The sequence below is a fragment of the Loxodonta africana genome, chromosome 22 (assembly GCF_030014295.1).
Source record: "Loxodonta africana isolate mLoxAfr1 chromosome 22, mLoxAfr1.hap2, whole genome shotgun sequence".
In the NCBI taxonomy this organism is placed as follows: Eukaryota; Metazoa; Chordata; class Mammalia; order Proboscidea; family Elephantidae; genus Loxodonta; species Loxodonta africana.
The window spans coordinates 15,557,862-15,579,800 of record NC_087363.1 but is presented as its reverse complement, the minus strand read 5'-3'; the positions used below and the strand labels follow the sequence as shown (position 1 = coordinate 15,579,800).

Sequence of the window (21,939 nt, the reverse complement as noted above, 5' to 3'; positions counted from 1 at the left end):
CACAGTCCACAGTCCACCACCTTAGCCACTCCAGCACCCTCCCCATAAACTACACCACTTCCATCACTACTCCTCATCACCACCTGGGCCCATAATCTGGAGGAAGCAGGCAACAGTGTGCATACGTATGCATGCCAACGCAAAAAGGAAATGTCCTGCAACATTCACTGATTAGCAGTGCTTATTAACGACTGGTAGAATTTTAAGTGATTTTTATTTCCTCTTTATGCTTTTCTGAACTTCTTTAAGCTTTTTTAAAATAAACATAAATTAATAGCCTATAAGAAAAATTAGACTTATAAAAGTTAAAATTGATAAAACTTGCAAATTATTTTTAGGAAAAGTCTACCAAACAACCTGAAATTACTAACTGTATAAAGCAGAGGTCAGCAAATGACAGTGGAGGGCCAAATGTGGCCCTCTGCCTGGTTCTGCTCACAAAGTTTTATTGGAATACAGTCACGTCCATTCATTTACACATTGTCTATGGCTGCTTTAGCCCTCCAACAAGAGCTGAGCAGTTGGACAGAGACCTCATAGCCCTCAAAGCCTAAAATATTTACTATCAGGCCCTTTACAGAAAAAAAGTTAACACCTGGTCTAGACACTTTTTCTGTTTCAACACAGATCCAGATTTCAATAAAGGGTTCACAAGTGACAAAATTTTGTAGCCACCCCATAGGGATCCCCTTGCTCCCCTTTACCAACCACCACAGATCCAGAGACTCCAGCCAGAGAGTTTTGAGATTTCTTTTTAAACTCTGTGATTTTTGCGAAGTATATTTTTTCAACCCTATTTTCTTCCCTATAGCACTAGCAAAGACAATATTTCTGAAGTGCAAACATCTATAAAGACGTTGCTGCTTTGCTCACAGAGACACGGGAGCACCTGTTTCTAATCTGGCCTGGGTGGGGGGGGCGGGGGGAGCCTCTGACTTTCCCACCTCTAGGCTTCTCCTCACCACATGTCTCTGCGTGTTTTGCTACAGCCCCATATGAATACGCAGGAAAGTAATGAAGGCCTTAGCAAGGGGTCCCTATGCTCTAGTGTTTTTGTAAAATTTGCAAAATAATATTTTTTAATTCTTTTTCTTAAAGAGGCCCCTGAATTATATACACTGCAGACCCCTCAGAATTCGATCTGTTCCTGCCTAAAGCCCCAGATATTTCACCACCCTTGTCCCATTTTCAAGACCACAACGTGCTCAGTGGTGAGAAGGGTCTTTTGCCACCAACCCCCGATCAACTCTGGCCATGACAAACTCTGATTTCCACTCTACAGGTGGCCAGCTCTCAAAGACTAAGATCAAACCTCCAGTTGCCATCAAGCTGATTCCAACTCATAGCGACTCCGCGAGTACAGAGCAGAACTGCTCCATAGAGTTTTCAAGGGCCGTGATCGCCAGGCCTTTCTTCCAAGGCACCTCTGGTTGGATTCAAACCTTCAACCTTTCATTTAGCAGCTGACCGCTTAACTGTTTGCACCACCCAGGGACTAAAACAGCTGCCCTTAAAAGCACACCTCCTGAGACCACATGGGAGAGCACCCACCCAGTCAATTCTCAGGCTCCACGGGGAGTTCACAGAGCAGACAGTCTCTGTGAGGACCCTTGATGGGACCCACACCCATGCACACACATCCTTACCTGCAGTAAAATCCCACTGTCCAATCTAACTGATGTACTTCATGATACAGACAGCCTCTGAAATCAGAGCACTTTCAAATGCTAAGAGGCAGACTGATGATTACAACTGCTTTCCAAAAAGTAATGTTACTTGCAACAACAGAAAGGGGATCAAGTTACGTAATGTTTTATTATCTATGTAAAAGACCCCTCCAACACCCAGCCCTACCATTATACTGGGGCATTACAGTGGTGCTGGGTTCATAAACCAGAGCCCAGTTGTCAAATCAAATACCCACCCACGCCTTCAAAGTCCTGCCCTATCTTGCTCCTGGTCCCTCCCTGGTTTATTATCTCCCCCTTTCCCCTGGTGTGGGGAGGGACCATATTTGTGGAGCGCAGCTGGTAGTTTTGATAAGCAGGTGTCAGGAGTTTGAAAATGACCTTGCTCATCAGCTGGTGGGAACCAGGCAGACAAGGAAGTCACTGTGTTACTGTTCGCCAGATCCCAGCCCAGAAACAAGGCACAGTGAGGCCTGGGGGAGGCAGGAGGGAGGCGCGCATACACACACACACACACACACACACACACACACACACACACTCATTCAGGGAAGTCACCAGGCAAAAGGAAATCCATCTAATTTCACCCAGGAGAGGGGAATCACCACTGAAGAGGAAAACAAAAATCTAAAGATGAGGACGTGTTGAAGTGGTTCGCAAATAGTGGAGGAAACGTGGACAAACAAAGGAGGCTGGTCCTTAGGCAAGTTAAGAGAAGCACACACATTCCCTGTGGAGCTGGCAAACCGCATTCGCATTCGGAGAGCGCTGGCGGGGAGGGGCTGAGGGGATGTCTATTTACCCAAAGCTGACTGCAGCCCCCAGACAGCCAGGACTCCGTAAATGGCCGTTACTGTACCAGCGCCTGGACAGGGTCCAACACCCAGGAAAGAAAGAGAAAGGACCGCTAACCCAGTTTCTAATTAAATGTGGGTGAACTGGTACTGCTCTCTGCAGCTCAAGGGGCCAATTTAGAGCTGAAAGGAGTGTTTTTTCCAAAATAAAAAGGCCAAGCCCACCAGGCTAGCGCCTTTTATTTTCTCACATCCTTTCTGTTGCACAACTTGACCCACTGCTGGGTGAGCTGACTCCTTGGTCTTTGGAGAAACAGACTGTCCCTGCCCTCATCGGCTCCTGTCACCCAACGACCGAGATGCCCTCTTGGTACATGTTGGGTTTAACTCTCTTCCTCTTTCCCATGGTGTGGTCACTGCTGCCCAAGAATGAGTCACTCGTGAAAGCCACACATTGTCCCCAGCGTACAAAGCGCTGGACCCAGGAGAGTGGCCCATTCACATTTCTCCAAGAGCCGACTCTCTGTAGCTTCTAAAGAAAGCTGGTGCCGATGCGGGTGCAACACCAGCCTTCTCACACGACTCCCATTACTAACAGAAACGGGAGGACACGCAAGTACGGGAATAACTTTCAGTGACGCGGCACACGCCACAGTCAGAGCTGGGAAAACCAAGGCAAATACGGATCAAGGCGTTCAAGGAGCAAAGAGAAACACAGACCCATTTCTTGGTAATAAAAACAATGAAGACCAAACCACTAGCTGTCCGGTCGATTCCAACTCACGGCGACCCCGTTGGCACAATAAACTGTCCTCCACGGGGTCTTCAAGGTCATGAACTTCTGGAAGGGGACTGCCACCACACCTTTCTTCGGAGGCACCTCTGGGTGGGTTTGAACCACCATCTTTTTGGTCAGTAGCTGAACACTTAACTGTTTGAGCCACCCAGGAACTCCTATAATAATACTTGCTCACACTGAACACAGGCACACCGACTACGTATTTACCAAGTCCTGAGCTACAAGGTGTGTTATACGCATTTCTCATTTAATCCTCAGAAACACCCTTTAATAGCCCCCTTTTACATGTAAGGAAACTATAGCACAGAGAGGTTAAGAAACTTACCACAGTCACACAGCTGCTAAGTGGTACAGTCAGAATTTGAACCAAGGCAGTCCTGCTCCTGAGGCTGTGTTCTTAAATTCCACACTATCATTAATTAATAGGCTAATTCAGAATTATGAAATCGAAGTTATGAGAACGTGTTCACATTTCTAGGGAGGTTGTGATATTTGTCAACTTATTTTTATGTAGTTCGTCACATGCCCCCGCCCCAAGAAACACTATGACAGGAAGTTCCTGACTTACGATGTATTTGAGTTACAACAAACTGCACTTACAACTAACCTTTTTTTTTTGTCCAGCTTATTGTTAGTAATATGTACTACATACAAGGTTGCAGTGGGTAAATGTGCTGATGTCATATCTGTAAGTTTATATGTAATGTTTCCATCCCCCCAAAACACATAAAGATCAGATTTATAAAGATATTGATAATAAAAGGCATAATAATGAAAACTAAAAAAAAAAAAAAAGAGTTTTCAACCTACATCAGAAGCAACTTACGACGGAGTGGTCAGAACTGATCTCCGTCGTAAATGATGGACTATCTGTACTTGGCTTTTCAAATATACAAAGGGCTGCTGTAATTTACCACGTATGCAGCAGGCACCAGACAGTGTGCCGAGCATGTGACAGGTACCATTTCTTGTAACCCTCTCAAGCAGCCTGTGAGGTCGGTGCTAATATTATTCCCAGCTTACAGATGAGGACACCGAGCTTCAGGGAATTAAAGTCCTTGCCCAACGTCATAAAAACAGCAGGAATTTGAACTCGTGAATGTTAGATTCTAGCATCTACATTCTTCCTACTCTATGTGCCATCTCTCACAGAATTTCAGATTTTCCAGAGGGGGGAAAAAAAAAGAAGTATCATAAAATGATAGAAGAGCAAAGTCGAGTTCATCAATTAAGGCACAGAGTGGGAAGGACCACAGTGGGTGGCAGTCTACCCAGCCTCAAGCCTCTATCAGCTGATGACCTCTGACAAATTCCTTCTCTCTCTGGACCTCGGCTTCCTCATCTGCAACCAGAAGCAGGAGAACAACAGAGCTTCACAGCAGGGTTGGAGGACAGGCACCCAGATGTCTGGAGCAAGTGGGTGTTTCTCCTCATGGCCAGTGGCTTCCCCCTCCCTTCCCAGCACAAGTTTTCAGAAGCAGGTTTCTAAAGTGGCCCCTGGATCCAGGTCTGTGTACCCAGGGGAGTTCCTAGGTGTGACCCGAGGCCAAACAACAGCAGGCAAGGAAGTCACAGCTCTTATCACACCTGTGCTCCTTGGGAGGGAACAAGGAGCAAGGAGCAGAGGGAATGAAGAGGGAGGCTAGGAAAGAAGCCAAAATGGGGGAGAGTGACACAGGTTGGGATAAGTGCTACACCTTGAGCTGGGAGGTGTACACACATGTAGGAACTTACTGAGCTTCGTCCTTCAGGTGGCCCACATGCTGTTGTATTTACACGTCAACAAAGACTAAAAATGGAGCCCTGGTGGCACAACAGTTAAGCACTCAGCTGCTAATCAAAATGTTGACAGTTCAAACTCACCCAGCTATTTCATGGCAGAAAGGCCTGGTGATCTGCTCCAGTAAAGATTACAGCCTAGAAAACCCCATGGGGCAGTTCTACTCTGTCATATAGGGTCACTATGAGTCAGAATCAACTCAATGGCACACAACAACAAAGCCTAAATGGAAAAAGGATTTGAAGAGATGACAAATATCTTTAGACTAGGCAAGACGCTGACAAATTAAAACTTTGCTACTCTAATACTCCATGTAAATTATCAAACACCCCATCAGAGATACCCTTTATGAGACCCTTTATGAACAGGTAATGGCACAGAAGCGCCAAGGTGAATTACTATGTTCATAACATGTGTGGTGACTAAGGGACATCAGTGGGCCTCGGGGGGTTAGGGGGTGGTGGGGTGTGAGGAGGAGCCAGGGAAACCCCTGTGCTTTAACAACCAGACACAATAGGGCAGGCTTCCCTGCTCCCTCCAGGCGCCCAGCTAATGCATTAACTCTCCACTCCTGTTTTCATGCAGAGCTCAGCTGAACAAGCCAGGCCGAGAACTCCAGAGGGAGGCTTGGAATCCCGTCACTGACTTGCTGAGCCCTCGACTTGGGTCAACAATCATAGCCCCGTGCAATCTCCACTCTCACCTGTGAAAAAGGACAATGAACACCACAGAAGAAAGGGGGTCAGTGACCCAGATGGCATGAACACCTGGTGATTCTGCCCACCCAGCATCTAATTCCCTGTCTGTGCATAACAGTTGCCTGCCTTCCCACCAGGACCACCCTCCCCCCCACACTCAGTCCATGAGTCTAGATGAGGCTGACCTAAACCCCCCCTGAGTTTAGGACAAAGCAGGAAGCCCAAGCCAGACAAATCTGAGTCCACTTGGGAACTTGTGTCAGGACAAGTGCTAACAATAAGCTCTCCCTCCACTGGGCAGCTGTAGGAGGATATTAGCCAGGAGCTGCTGCGAGGTATCACACAGAGCAAGTCTTCCTGGGAATGAAGCCAACACAGAAGAAAGCACAGCCAAGAGAGGGAAAGGGTGAGACCAAGGCCTAAGGACACTGAGTCCGTGGATCCAGCCATGCCTGAAGCCATCTACTCTAAGACCGTCCATATACATGAGCCATTAAATTCCCTGTGCTGCTTAATTCAAACTGAATTGTGTTTCTGTCACTTGTGACAACAATAACAACAGCAACAAAAAAAGACAAATGGAACCACTGCCTAGAACCACAAGCTCTTTACCCAGTAGTGTTTTGTACATCCTGAGCATTCAATAAACGTACGTTGGCCTACTGAATGAATGAATTGTTCATCCCTCTAGCTCCAGCTTCTCAAATGGAAGCAAAGCTACCCTGTTGGCAGTACTCTAAGCCACAATTAAAACAACTGCATCTTTATGGAGGACTAATTTAAATTAATATCTAAAGGAAGGCTGAGAAGGTAAGGGGGCAAGGAAACTAGATTACTAGAAACCAAACAACCAGAAAGGAATTAATGAGAATGTTGACACATTGTGAAAAACATAATCAATGTCAATGAATAATTTGTGTTGCTAAATGGGAACTTAATCTGCATAAACTGTCACCAAAAACACAAAATATTTTTTAAATGGCCAATCGCTGGAAATATTTTTATTAAAAGAAACAGATCACAAACAAATGTGGTTCACCCTAGGAATGCAAGAATGGATCAACATTAGAAGCCCTGGTGGCACAGTGGTTAAAGTACTTGGCTGCTAACTGAAAGGTCAGCAGTTCGAACCCACAAGCTGCTCCATGGAAGAACAACGTGGCAGTCTGCTTCCGTAAAGATTACACCCTTGGAAACCCTATGGGGCAGTTGTACTCTGTCCTCTAGGGTTGCTATGAGTGGGAATCCATTCAATGGCAATGTTTCTTTTTTTTTTTAATGGTTTATCAATATATATTAATCTCATTAATAGTCAAAAGAAAAAACTATATATATATATATATATGTTCCCTTAGATACTAATTCTGTCAAATTCCAACATTTATTCCTGACTTTTTAAAACATTTCTTAGCCAAACAGGAACAGAGGGAAGCGGTTTTATGATATACATGGCTCAAAAGGAAAATGGGCACCATGCTTCGTGGGGAAACAGAGCATTCCTGCTGAAGTCAGAAGCAAGGAATTACTTAATTATTGGTGTTATTCAGGAAGCATGTGCCAATTCAATTAAACAAGAGAAAAGAACGTTAAATCAACTGGAATGAAAGTGGAGGCAAATTTTATTAACTTGCAGATGTCATGATTACACATGCCTAAAATCCTCCCCCGCCACCAAAAAAATAAAATGACCTGAAAAATGATTAGAACTAATAGGGTGATGTTATGATATTAATCAACATTAATAAAAGAAGCTATTAACAATAACTTTTCCACTTCCAAAAAACAAAAAGACAAATATGACAGTGATCTGCCTGAAATAAATGGTTATTCTACAGCACATTCCTTTTCGCATTCTGCCATGTTCCTTCTTCTCTGCCCACTTGGATTTTGGTAGAATGCTTGAAGCACATAGTTCTAACCAAACATTTGTTGTTGTTGTTAGGTGCTATTGAGTTGACTCCCAAGTCATGACAACCCAATGCACAATGGAATGAAACGCTGCCTGGTCCTGCGCCATCCCCAGGATGGTTTGTGCTTGGGACCATTATGATCTGTATGGTGTTTACTGGCTTATTTCCACAGGTAGATCTCCAGGCCTTTCTTCTTCGTCTGTCTTAGACTGGAAATTCCACTGAAACCTGTTCAGCATCATACCTGTTGCCATCGAGTCGACTTTGACTCATAGCAATCCTACAGGACAGAATAGAACTGCCCCATAGAGTTTCCAAGGAGAGGCTAATGGATTCAAACTGCTGACCTTGTGGTTAGTAGCTGAGCTCTTAAAGACTGTGCCACAATGTGCAAGCCTTCACTGACAGAGGCCGCACCATGAGGTGCACTGGCTAACGAGAGAACCTGGGTCTCCCGCATGGAAGGCGAGAATTCTACCACCACTGCCCCCTAACCAAACATAAAACCAAAAAAACCCAAACCCACTGACGTCGAGTCAATTCCAACTCACAACAACCTTACAGAACTGAGTCAAAGGACCTTTTAGTTAGCAGCCAAACATAGGCCCCCGTCAATTAGGGGCTTACCTTGCCCTGGCTCAACCATCTCTGCTGACTGGGAACCCATCTCCTGAGACTACCTGGGGAGCTGTGGCGTTAGTGCAATCTCTGTGAGCCCAGATCTACTTCTCACCATGAAGGCTTAAAAAAACTGATTTTGCCAGCACAGGGAGAAGAGAACCATCTTTCAAGCTGCAACCCGTCAGTGACAGAGCTGACCAGACTGATCTATCACACAAGAGTCTCCTCATCATGTATTTACATTGGCTCTCAAAAAAAAAAAAAAAAGCTCTCCCTGCCCTCCTCTCTTAGTTACCTAGTGCTGCTATGACAGAAATACCACAAGTGGATGGCTTTAACAAACAGTTTATTCTCTCACAGGTTAAAAGCAAAAACCAAACCCAATGCCGTAGGGTCAATTTTAACTCATAGCAATCCTATAGGACAGAGTAGAACTGCCCCATAGGGTTTTCAAGGAGTGGCTGGTGGATTTGAACTACCGACTCTTTGGTTGGCAGCCATAGCTCTTAACTAGTACGCCACCAGGGTTTCCTCTCATAGGTGAGGAGGCCAGAAGTCTGAATTCAGGGCGCCAGCTCTAGGGAAAGGCTCTAGGGGAAGGTCCTCATCTCTTTTCAACTTCTGCTTCTCGGTTCCTTGGTGACCCGCATGTGGTGTGACATCTATTGTCCCCATCTCTGCTCGCTGGGTTGCTTGTTTAATCTCTTTTATATCCCAGAAGAGACTGATTTAAGACACACCGTACACTAATCCTATCTCACTAACAAAGACAACCAACTCCCAAATGGGATTATAACCACAGGCATAGGGGTTAGGACTTACAACACACATATTTGGGGGATACGATTCAATCTGTAACACCTCCCTATCTAAAATTCCATCCCCTTACCTTCCAACTCTTCACTCTATTTCTTCTCACAGCATGCATTTCCAGCTAACATCACTTCACACATTTGTCTGTTTATAGTCTGTCTTCCCCATCAGAAGGTAAGCTCCATCAAGACAGGACCACTGTTACTGTTTCATTCACCGCTGTATTCCCCAACCCTAACAGAGACCCAGGCACCCAGAAAGAGCTCAACAAACATTGGTGGGGTGGATGGATGGGGGGGGTGGACGGACGGACGGACGGATGGATGGATTCCTTCAGTCTTCAGATCCAATCTCAACTCTGTCACCAGATATTTTCCATTATTTCTACCTCTCTCCAGTGATAGCCCAGCCATATAGCCACTAATTCTCAACAGGCATGTATTACTTCTATCATCTCTATCCTGGGTGGGTACAACACCTCTAGCTGGTCTCTTAGCCCTGAGATTGTTCTCCTTCCAAGTCCCTTTCCACTCCAGCCAGAGGTCACTTCCCTAGCTTAAATGCTTCAGTGGCCTCATAGGATCCTTAGGACAGAGCCTAAGCTCCTTACTACCAAGGTTCCTAGGGCCCCGCCCACCTGGCCCAGATGCCTACCAGCCTCCTGTCATGTTTCATGATCCAGCCACACTGAGCTGCTGTCTTTTCTTCCAGCAAGTCATGTTCCCTCTGGCCTCAGGGCCTTTGCACATGCCATTTCACCTGCATGACTTGCTCTTTACCTGGCTACCCCTCATATATACTTCCATTCTCTGCCTGGTGCCTCCCCCAGGAAATGTTAGGTCCACCCCAAAGTTCCACAGCTCTGTAGTTCCCATGCTCATCACCTGAGGAATGACTTGTTTAGGTCTGCATCCCTTCTGGAAACAAGGTTCACAAGTGCCAGCTTGTGCCATTCACAGCAGCCAACACAATGCCTGGCACCGAGCAGACACTCGAGACAGATTTCCTTGACTTTAATTTAAACCAAAACATTTTCCTTCTCTGGAAAGAGAGAAACTTTGAGTAGGAGGTCTCCAAATCCACTCCTGCAACTAGAAACACCATTAGATCTTTTCCACCATGGCTTCTCCAAACCAGCACAGGTTTCGTTTCTGGGTGTCACCTCTGACACGGATTCTGGCACCTCGAGACAACACCCATACATATGTAGGTGCACACACATAATGCCCAGGGACCTGTCACTCTCCAAAAATCCCCTCCCACCATGACATCCTCTAATCTCTAGAGCTCTTGTTGTCTCCCTGTAGGTCATGAGCAGGGTACTGACCTCCTTATGTCAAGTGCGCTCTAGCTAAACTTGGGCTGGGCCTATTAGAAAAGAGGGAGAGACGCCAAAAAAAAGTCGGGGGCTTTCTCTGAAATGTCTTCACTTAGCCTGGAGACTCAACCTTATTTGAAAGTCTTAAAAAAACAAACAGAACCAAGAAAAAGTGAGAGCTGTACTTGCATGTGGCTTGTTTCTGTATTAAGGTGAGACAGCATTTATTACAAAGACTTCTCCTTCCCAATAGTTGTTAGGTACGGCCCATATAACACCTCTATCAGATCTAAACCAAAACACAATGCAAGCCACTGCCTGATCCAGGGTGTCACTCGGCATCACCAGCTATGGGTCAACCTAACCTGGAGGAAGAGAGAGTATCAGAGGGTGGAGAATGAGGCCTTCTCGCTTCAAGTGCTGCTTCTGGACCCACTCCAGCCTCCAGACCTCAAGGGCACCTCACAAAAATGTGGGAGCTGGGGGAAGAAGGCACAAGGACAGGCTGAGACGAATCCAGAGTGTGGATCTGACTCACAACACGCCAGTGTCCTGGAGGCCAAAACCAGGCCAGGGCTCTGATGTGGACTAAAGGAGATAAAGACACCCAACAACCAAATGGGAAGCTTTAGCCACAGCTGCCCCTGGACTGTGCGGAGGCCAAGAGGGAAGGAACTAAAAGAGGCACTTGGACAACGGAGGGAATTGGAATATGACTGCAAATTAGGTGATAGTATAAAATTAGTGTTAATTTCCAAAGGCGGACAACGGTAGGTGATTATGCAGGAAACTGTTGCTATTTTTAGGAGATGCAGGTCGACGTATTTCGGGGTGACCTGTCAGAATGCATGCAGCTTACTTCCAAATGGTTCAGGAAAACTGTGTGTATGTGTGTGTACCCACACACAAACACACACATACATGGACATGAAAAGAGAGACAAGGTTAAATATTCACAATAAATTCTCCATGAAGAAAATATAAGTATTTTTTAACAATACTCCACAATTTTTCTGTAGGTTTGTAAATTTCCCAAATATACAGTTGGGTAGAAAAAAAAAACACAGGGCAAAACCACATTCCTTTGATGGCAACTTGTAATAAAAAGATAAAGAACACTACGCATTAGGGGGTAGTAGGTCTTTAACAAGTGACTGCAGTTCTGATCCATTTCAGAACCTATGACTATACCTGTATCCATCAACACAACATTCTTTTCATAGTGATAGTTTTATGATACTTCCCTACACTTTGCACAATAGGAAAAGAGTGTCCTCTGCCTGAAATGCTCGTCCCTCTCTTAGAGAAACGTTCCCAGATGTCACGGAAGAGATGAAATCCCTTTCACGTGCTTTAGAAAGCAGAGAAGCGATTATTAAAACTCACCCATAGCCCTGTTGCTATGAGCGAGCAGAACACGCAGCCTGTGTGAATATGAGATCAATACTGGCTTTCCCACCAGAGGTCAGTCTCTGGTCTCTGCTCACCTCTGAGTCCTCCTTCCCAGTACAGGGCCTGGCACACAGTAGTCATCAATAAACTTGTTAACTGAATGAGATATGCAAAATCCTATAGGGCAGAGACCCTATTAGACTATAATCAAGGCCCAGCCTGTACTAGTCACAGCTGTATCCTTGAGTCCAGCACAGTGCCTGGCACACAGTAAGCCTTGGATAAACACTTATCACTGAAGGGATGTTCCCTCCTGCTCAGACCAAGCACAGCACACACAACATTCTGCACACAAATGAGACAAAGTCCCAGAGCTGGGGAAAGCTTTAACCCAAGTTCAGGTACTCTTCTCCCACCTAGAGAACAAAATTCTCAAGACCCTCCCCATTCGCACCCCAGCGGAACACCCCAGGCAAAACCAGCACTTAATAAATGTATCTTGATGATAACCATACCTCAGGTGGTCCCATGAGCACTTCAATTGTTGGGGTTCAGAGGCCTCCCACCCCACCCTTGCGTAGCTCTCTGAGTCCAATTCTTGGCCCCTGGAATTTAAAAAAGTTGATTTACCTCCAGGGAAAGTGTCAGGCTGCTGTCTGGCAAGAATCGCCTATCAGATTCCCCAGGAGACATTAGGACAGAGCCTGTGGCTTTCACTACCACCACCCATCTCACCTGGGGGGGCCTGGGCTGGGTTTCCTCTTTGCCAGGTGAGTGTGGGCCAGAGACCAAAACCCTGCAAACACATTCTTTTCCTAACTTTTGTGCTCCAAAAAATAAAACAAACTTGTTATTGCCCTCAAGTCGATCCCCTACAGGGCAGAGTAGAACAGCCCCATAGGGTTACCCTTGTGCTAAAAGAGTTGTATTTCTCGGTGCCACCTTCACGTGCTGTGTCCACTAGAGACCCTTCACCTCTGTGTGTTCCTAAATGTTTCCCAAGTACCCACTGCCTGTCAGGCACTGTGCAAGGCCCTTCCTCAAGCCTTCTTGTCTCCCATAACATATCTAGGCTGTAGGCTGCTGGAACGTCAGATCCACATCTGACTGTGTCCTTCTGGAAGGTCAGGTTTACGTCTGACTGTCCCTCTGGAAGGTCAGGTCCATGTCTGACTGTGTCCCTCCAGCTGTCCCAGAATTGAGAAGACACACAGGTCCCTCTGTCCTCATGCGGCTTACAGGCATTTTAAACAAGAGACCTCAAATGTTAGGCCTGAAAGGGATCTTATCTATCAGCCCTCTTCTTTTTTTAGCCCAGTAAGGAACCAGAGAAAGTAGTAAAGAGACACACCCAAAGTCGCACACTCAGCAAGAGGAGAAGGCAGAATTCACACAGGGGTTTTTCAATCTGCAGTCCAGTGTTCTTTCCCCAGGGAAGTCTCTGGCTGAACAAAAACCTTTACAAAGATACCTGATCTTCCCACTTGTTTCAACTCACTCACCCTAGGTTTTCTGTCTGTTGCCCCCAAGTAATATTTTAGTTCCTAACTAAAAGATAAGGAGCCCTGTGGAACAACAGTTAAGCCCTCAGCTGCTATGCTGCTAAGCAAAAGGTTGGTGGTTCGAGCCTACCCAGTGGCTCCACGGGAGAAATACCTGACAATTCCCTCCTGTGAAGATTAAAAAAATCAAAACCAAAACAAAACCTGTTGCCACTGAGTGGATTCCGACTCATACTGACCCTATACAATAGAGTATAACTGCCCGATAGGGTTTCCAAGGAGCAGCTGGTAGATTCAAACTGCTGACTTTTTAGTTAGCAGTGGAACTCTTAGCCACTATGCCACCAGGACTCCCCGCAAAGATTACAGCCTAGAAAACCCTATGGGGCAGTTCTACTCTGTAACACGGGGTCGTTATGAGTCGGAATTGACTAAATGGCAGCCGACAACAACTAAAACATGCTAAAAAAAAAAAAAATTTTTTTTTTTTTTTTTACAAAAGTCCAATGTTGGTCCTTTGGTGACTTTGTCTTCCTGTCCTAGTCATACAGCTGAAACACAGGGAGGTGCCTGAAAGAGCTCTCAGCCAGCCCACCCCAGGTGTGTTCTGTGCTACAGCAGATGTGGGGGCTGCACATGGAGCCCCTCCCATGCACACTGCCTAGTGGGTCCTGCAAGAGGGTCCCGCTTACTGAGCTCAAGCCAGCACTGCCCACATGTTTCCCAGCAATGCCCATTAATATCCTGATGACCCAGTTCTAAGGAGCCAACTCGGGAAATGCTGATGGGATCCCAGAGGGAGATACTGAGGCTCCCAGAGGTGAAGGGCCTTATCCAAGGTCACAGAGCAGGTGCCTTAGGGCCAGAGCCCCAATTCAGGGGAGTTTACACACTCAGCTCTCAGGCTCCCTGTGGGTTTCAAGGTCAGTAGCTGAGCCTCTAGTGAGTAGGGGAGGTGGGGCAGGTGCCACACAGCCCTCTGGGCAGTGAATACAGAGAAAATAAAAACCAGTGACCAAAACAGTACGGGGGAACTACAAGATTAAAGCTGATAAAGGGATCAGGGAGGAAAGAACAACTAACAGCAAGCAGTGAGGGAAACCAACACACCTAAAGGGGAGGGCCTTCTCACATGCTGTGCAAATCATCTTAACTCCGCACCTTGAAAACAGAGCAGGCTGCTGGGCAAATCTCAATTTTGGATGAAGTCCTTCCTGTTGCCATTTATAGATTAAATTAAAAAACAAAAATCTAACCATTGCCGTTGAGTTGATTCCAACTCACAGCGATCCTACAGGACAGAATAGAACTGCCCTATGGGGTTTTCAAGGAGCTATTGGTGGATTCGAACTGCTGACCTTTTGGTCAGCAGCTGAAGGCTTAACCTCTGCGCCACCAGGGCTGCAGGTCATCTACAGATTAGATTCAGTTTTCTTGTCAATGCAGTCCACTAAAGCCACACGCAGGCCCAGGGCCTACTGCCTGCAGGGCCCTGTGCCAGGTGTCAGGGATTGCTGCACAGACAAAGCTCTGCCTTCCGGAGGCTGAAGTCTAGCACAGCCCACCGTGCACAACGAAATCAGACCACTGTGATCTGTAGGGTTTTCACTGGCTGATTTTTAGAAGTAGATCTCCAGGCCTTTCTTACTAGTCCAGCTTTGTCTGGAAGCCCCACTGAAACCTGTCTAGCACCACAGCAACACACAAACCTTCACTGACAGGCGGGGTGGTAACTGCACAGGAGGTGCATCGGTTGGGAATTGAACCCAGGTCTCCTGCAAAGCACATCTGGCCTGTCAATCTCCTGGTAAGACAATCTCCCTAGGTCTTTACTCCGTGTAAACTAAAAACAAGCAAGCAAACAGAAATGAAAACGGCAGGCCTTACTGGGTGCTAACTATACACCACATGATTTATGATTAACTCAGGACACCCCCCCCGACTACCGAGTGAGGGCAATGCTATTATTATCCCATTAACCAACAACTGAGGATTTCATTTAACCAGTGCTCTTAGCACGTGCAACTGCCTCTTCTCACGGGACTCTGAATTCCCTAAGAGTAGGGACCATATCTTAAAAGAGTTTTGTCTCTGGGGCCCTCAGTAGTAGTCAACAAACGTCCACCAAAGGAATAATCAATAATTGTTCAACGGATTGGTTTCCTTCAAGGTACTATCTGCTAATAAGTTCTATATTTGGGACCAGAGAGGGTCATTCTCCTGATAATCACACAAGAGGTAACTGTGGAAAGAGCTAGAACCAGACCGCGGGAGACCTGGCTTGTCTCTGCATGAACTCAGGCAATCACTTTGTCACTCTAGATCTGTTAGCTTAAAACTTTAACGAAGAGTTAAACAAAATGAGCCCAGGATCTCTTCCAGCCCTAAGTTTTTATGTCTCTGAAATGCATTATGGGGACAGGGGAACTTAGTGGAGGTCTTTGAAGTTGTTGGGAACCCTGGTGGCGTAGGCTACTAAGCAAAAGGTAGGCAGTTCAAATCTACCAGGCGCTCCTTAGAAACTCTATGGGTCTGTTCTATTCTGTCCTATAGGGTCACTATGAGTCAGACTCCACTTGACAGCAACAGGTTTAGTTTTGGTTTTTTTGAAATTGTACTCTCCTGCTTTTAGAATGAGACCCAAAGTTAGGGGAGGGTGCTTGATCAAGTCTATCTGGAGTGAGTGAAGTACTTCCTCTCCCTCCATAGCTCAGTGGGCGGATTTATCCTGATAAAGTAGATTTACTCCCCATGTGACTTCCTCCCCCAGACAAATATGCTCAACCCGGAAAACCCCTTCCCAGAGAAGCATTTTGGATGAATGTGGGTGAGGGCTGGCACACCCAAGTTGTACACAAGAACAGAGGTGCTGGTGACATACAAGAGCCCACGTTCATATGCCGGATGGGGATGAAACCCCAAACTACCACTTTTAACTCCCACACTCTCCTCTGGGGAGATCACAGATGCTGAACAGCAACTGAGTGTGATCAAGGCAACCGCAAACGTGGGCACGATGACTCCAAAGCTAGGTCCACAAGGAGAACTCGTCACTCAGCAAATGTAAGTCTGTTTGTTACTCATCGTGAGTACACAGTGAGACACAGTGCTTGTAGTTTGGAGTAGTTTTGAATGAATCTCTGTCATCTAATGGCCATAAAATGGGGTTAACAACATTACTCCCTACTTTACAGGACCATTGTGAGGAGTAAATGAGATAAGAACATCAAATGTTCCATAAAGCCTGACACGCTGTAAATACTCAAATTGTTGCCCATGATGGTAATGATGATGATTGATGGTGACGATGACGGTGATGGTGATAATGATGGATGAAACTACCTAAAGTAGGGAAATCCAAAGGACGGCTCTTCAATAACCTCTCGGAAAGTCAAAAGTGAAGCAGGTAATTCTGTGAAGAACTATCCAGGAAAAACACACTTGGATACTTTTCAGAAGAGTAAACAACATGGTGGCCACTCCTGGAAAGAACCACCAAGGCTGCCCAGGATCCAGGCGTCTCAGGATGAGTTACTGGGTCCCTATGAGAACGGTGGCTCACCAGCACCACTGGGAGATGGAACCAGGTAAGATAGTGACCAAGAAGATGAACTTCCCCAGAATAAAGAGAAGAAGAAGAAATTATAACCATGGAGAGACATCACTGTTCACTCATCAGACTGGCAACACTTAAAAAGCTTGAAGACCTGAGGTGTACCTGAGGGAGGGTAAATGGGAAATCTGGCCCTCTGTTGATGAGTGCTGCTTTTTAGAGAACAATGTGGCAATATATATTAAGATCTTAAATGCATACCCAGAATGGCCCGGCAACTCTACAGCTCAGTATCCACCTTAGAGATTTAGCTGCCAGTGTCCCCAAGGAGGCTGTGATGTTTATTTAATCTTATGTGTCACCCTGGCTAGGCTACAGTGCCACTTTATTTAATCAAACACTCATCTGGGTGTTTCATGAAGGTATTTAGTAGATGTGGTTAATATTTGCAATCAGTGGACTTTAAATAAAGGAGATTATCCTGGATAAAGTGGGCGGGCCTCATCCAGAAAAGGCCTTAAGACCAAGAGAAGAAATTCAGCCTCAAGACTGCAGTTTCCAATCTGCCAGCCTGCCCTACAGATTTCAAACTTTCTAGTCCCTGTAGTCACATGAGCCAATTACCTTAAAATAAATTATGTATGTGTGTATATATGTACATATATATATACACACACACATATATATATACACACACATACATACCCTGGTGGTGTAGTGGTTAAGAGCTACGGCTGCTAACCAAGAAGTTGGCAGTTCAAATCCACCAAGCATTCCTTGGAAACCCTATGGGGCAGTTGTGCTCTGTCCTATAGGGTTGCTATGAGTCAACGGCGATGGGTTTATTTTTATATATTATATATATATATATATATATATATATATATATATATATATATACATGTATGTGTGTGTGTATATATACATATACACACACACATACATAGTTGGTGGTTCATATCAGTACAGCAGCACCATGGAAGAAAGGTCAGATGATCTGTTTCTGTAAAGATTACAGCCAAGAAAATCCTACAGTGCTCAGTGCTACTCTGTTACACATGAGGTCACCATACATTGGAATCAACGCGATGGCAAGTTTTTTTTTTTTTTTTTGTAAAACAGAAAAAACCAGTTGCCATTGATTGATAGATGTACAAAGACATATGTAGATATATCAATACACATTTATATTTTAATTTATATATATTATCTACACACACACATACATATTTATGGGGGGACATAAAATGTTGTTATCTCCAAATTCTTGAGGCTGTCCACTGACGTGAACAGGCTGAAATGAAATCCTGTATTGCCTTTAATGGTTACATGCAGGTTTGTTTTTTTTATTTTAAATTTAATGAATTTTTAAATTAATTAAGATATTTTTACCTTTCCTTGTTTTCTTCCATCCCCCTGCAGCCACACTGGTTCATCACCGTGGAACTGTCCATAGACACAGCAGGGCAGGCCCAGGTCTTCTTTCTTAAAAAGCAAAACAATCAATGTTTAAAACCTGGGTGCATTTTTGTTACAAACATTCAAATAGCTGCATTAAATAGGTAAAAGGTGACTATGTCAAACCAAAATCCGTTCTCTCTTTCTCCCATAGCTTATAGAGGTTTATCCCAACCCACGATATTTTCAATCACCTCAGAGGCATGCGAAGGCTGTACGATGAATAAGGAAGACAGGAGAAGGATTGACACCTTTAAATTATGGCATTGGTGAAAAATACTGAATACAACACCAACTGCCAAGAGAATGAACAAATCTGTCTTGGAAGAGGTGTAGCCAGAATGCTCCTTAGAAGCGAGGATGGCGAGGCTTCATCTCATGTACTTCGGATATGTTATTAGGAGGGATCAGTTCCTGGAGAAGGACTTCATGCTTGGTAAAGTAGAGGGTCAGCGAAAAAGAGGAAGACCCTCAGTGAGATGGATGGACACAGCGGCTGTAACAAGGGGCTCAAGCATAGCGATGATGGTGAGTTTGGCGCAGGACCAGGCAGTGTTTAGTTCTGTCGTGCACAGGGTCACTAATGAGTCAGAACTGACCCTAAGGCACCTAACAACAACAACATCAGCAGGGAGCACATTTCCCAGGCATCCTTGCAACTAGGTGCAGCCAGCTGTCTCAGTTTTCAATAGACTGTGAGAGAAAGTGATGTGCGCCACTTCCCCATCTGGGTCTAAAGACATGGGCATACCTTGTTCACCTTCCCACGACCTGGAACTTGGTTCTGACCATGCAGATGATGACAGTGCCCTCGGAGAGTAAGAGCAACAAGACAGAAGGCAACTGGGCCTGTGACTGGCTGTGTGGAACAGACACCCCACTTACCTTGGAATTACTACTACCTTAGAGAGATTCCTCTGTTCTTTAAGTTACTATATTACTGGGTCCTGTTTTTATGGCTGGACTAAAGACAGACTAGGGAGAAAGGCCTGGCCATCTATTTCCAAAAATCAGCCAATAAAAACACTGAATCAACTGGGGATAGTGCACAGGACCAGGCACCATTCTGTTTTGTTGTGTATGGGGTTGCCGTGAGCCGGGGGCCAACTCGACCACAGCTAACAACAACAATCCTTATCCCAGTTGGGACTCTCACTGCGATCCTAACACTGGGGCCCTCCTGAGAACAGATTTAGTAGTTTAGAGCTTGGGAAAAGCTCTGTCTATGGAGACTGGTGGGGCCAAACTATTTTTAGTCACAATTTCCATATAACCACATGCAATTTCAAGGGATCCTGGAGTGTAATAGGTACTTAATCAGTATTTGATGAATGAGGGGTGTTGTTGATAAGCATGTAATATCTTCCAGTGTGAACACCCTCAAGGGCAGGGCACCTGGACAGAACCAGGAACACAGCAGGCATCCACAAGTATGAACAGTGAGCTTCATGTCACAAAATGACAATCTGGAAGGGTAAAGCACCATCGAGGGCACAGGATACCCACGTCCAAGGGCTCAAGTCTACGTGCTCAGGGGATAATGGGTTGAGGCAGACAGACCGAGAGAGAGCTAGAGAGAGAATATTCCAGTGGGATTCCACCCACTACTCCACTCCTGAGCACCTGCCCCAGGTGAGTCTTAGGGCTTCCCTCTTAGGCTCAGGTACTGCATTCCTCACCACTCTGGGTGTGGTGGAGCCCTGGAGCCACAGTGGTTAAGAGCTTGGCTGCTAACCAAAAGGTCGGCAGTTTGAATCTACCAGCAGCTCCTTGGAAACCCTATGAAGCAGTTCTTCTCTGTCCTATAGGGTCACTATGAGTTAGAATCAACTCAATGGCAATGAGTTTTGGTTTGGTCTGGGTGTGGTTATAAGCAGATTCTCTTTATACAGCATGGCCCCAACATAAACCAGCTACTTCATCTTAACCAAAGAAATAGCATCGGTTTCCACGCTGGGAGAACTGGCTGTGCTGACCATCTTGAGGGCTGGTGAGTTGGTCTTCAATGTGGCACCGGGGGCAAGGGGGTGCTCAGGGTGATTTTGACCATCTGGATCTTGCATGCTAGTGCTGTCTTTATGGCCCAGAGCCACGATGTCAACTGTTTGACTCTGAGCCTCAAAGGCCTGCTGGGTCACATCTCCTGCCCATCCTCCTCCATCTGCCTCACCTCAGTATGAACCTTCTCCCAGATCAAAGCCCTGTGTGTATAAGCTCCCAGATTCAGGTGAGCGCGACCAGCTACCTGGGACCCCTGCCCCCCAAGGCATTGGACAGAGTCAGAGTTGGGGAGAAGCCGGGCTGCAGCCCACAACTCTGCTCTTTCATTTAACTTGCCAATAGTGCACATGAGATATTCTTAGCATCTGGAGCCCTTTCTGGGGCTGGTAGCTCTGGCTTCCATCAGAGCGAACTTCATCAGCTGAGGCATGTACAGTACTGAAGTCTGCCAGGGGGAAAGGAGAGAGTGAAGATGTGGATCCTGCACGAAGGGAAGGAGTGTGGGGTGAGCACTGAGTCCCAGAGGTGGCCACTACATGCCGTCAAAGTGGGTGAGGAGAGAAAGTGAGCACCCTGCACCTGGGTTGCTTCTGCAGCTGGGACACCTTAGGCTGCTCCACCTTGGCCTGGACACCAAGTCTGCTCAGCCGTACCAAGCTCATCTGCAGTGTGGTAACTGCCGCAAAGGGATTTCACGCCCACATCTCAAAATGATGCCAGCCGCCGGGCTCTCCTCAAAGCCGTATTTCCCAAGCAGCTGTGAGGGGCTGGAGCTTGCCCCTGGAGCTCATTCAGGGTCAGGATTTTAGGCTTTTCTCTCCCCAAATGGGGGAAGGTGTTCTGTAGATGGGGTTCCTGGGTGGTTCAAATGATCTACCCAGAGGTGCCGCGGAAGAAAGCCCTGGCAATCTACTCCCCAAAATTAGCCGCTGAAAACCCTGTGGAGCACAGTTCTGCTCGGACACAGACGGGGCTGCTGTAAGTCAGAATCAACGCCACAGCGACTGGTTGGTTTCCTGGTATCTTGTAGACAGCCATGGGTGAGCCAGCCCTCTTCAGCCTTGTGGCAAAGGGCAGACACCGGGGGGCACCATTTCTGCACTGAGATTTCCCAGTGGTGAGGGATCCCCGAGAGCCAGGCACTGATACGGATCGTTGTTGTTAGTACTGTTAGTGCCCTCGAGTCGGTTCTGACTCACGGCGACCCCACGTGCAACAGAACAGAACACCGCCTGGTCCCGCACCAGCCTCAGTCGTTGCTATGCTTGAGCCCGCTGTTGCAGCCACTGTGTCAATGCACCTCACTGAGGGTCTTCCTCTTTTCCGCTGACCTTCTACTTTACCAAGTATGACATCCTTCTCCAGGGACTGGTCCCTCCTGACAACATGTCCAAAGGATGTGAGATGTAGTCTCCTTATCCTTTTTTTGACATGGATTATCTCCTTTAGTTCTCACAGTGGCAGCCTTACTCTACAGATCAGGAAACTGCGGCACAGAAAGGGTAAGACTCGGCAAAAGTCACACAGATAACAAGTGGTAAAGGCAGGATTTGAACCAGACATTTATCCCAGGAGCCCACGTTCCTAACCACTGTATTTAATGTGTACAGTA

The 21,939-nt window shown here is 46.2% G+C and overlaps 1 protein-coding gene across 11 annotated transcripts in view; it reads right to left on the bottom strand.

Annotated features, from left to right (window-relative positions):
* ARHGEF3 (Rho guanine nucleotide exchange factor 3) overlaps positions 1-21,939 on the bottom strand; it is a 353,777-nt gene that overhangs the window by 288,322 nt on the left and 43,516 nt on the right. For 6 of the 11 annotated variants that reach the window (XM_064274349.1, XM_064274350.1, XM_064274354.1 and 3 more), the window contains one exon: positions 18,261-18,353. In XM_064274349.1, coding sequence (XP_064130419.1) covers positions 18,261-18,322 — 62 coding nt within the window. In that variant the 5' untranslated portion in view covers positions 18,323-18,353. Of the gene's footprint in view, positions 1-3,606; positions 3,934-12,328; positions 12,419-18,260; positions 18,354-21,939 lie in introns of those variants that run through there. The other 5 variants (XM_064274347.1, XM_023547600.2, XM_064274348.1 and 2 more) reach the window with 3 other exon arrangements.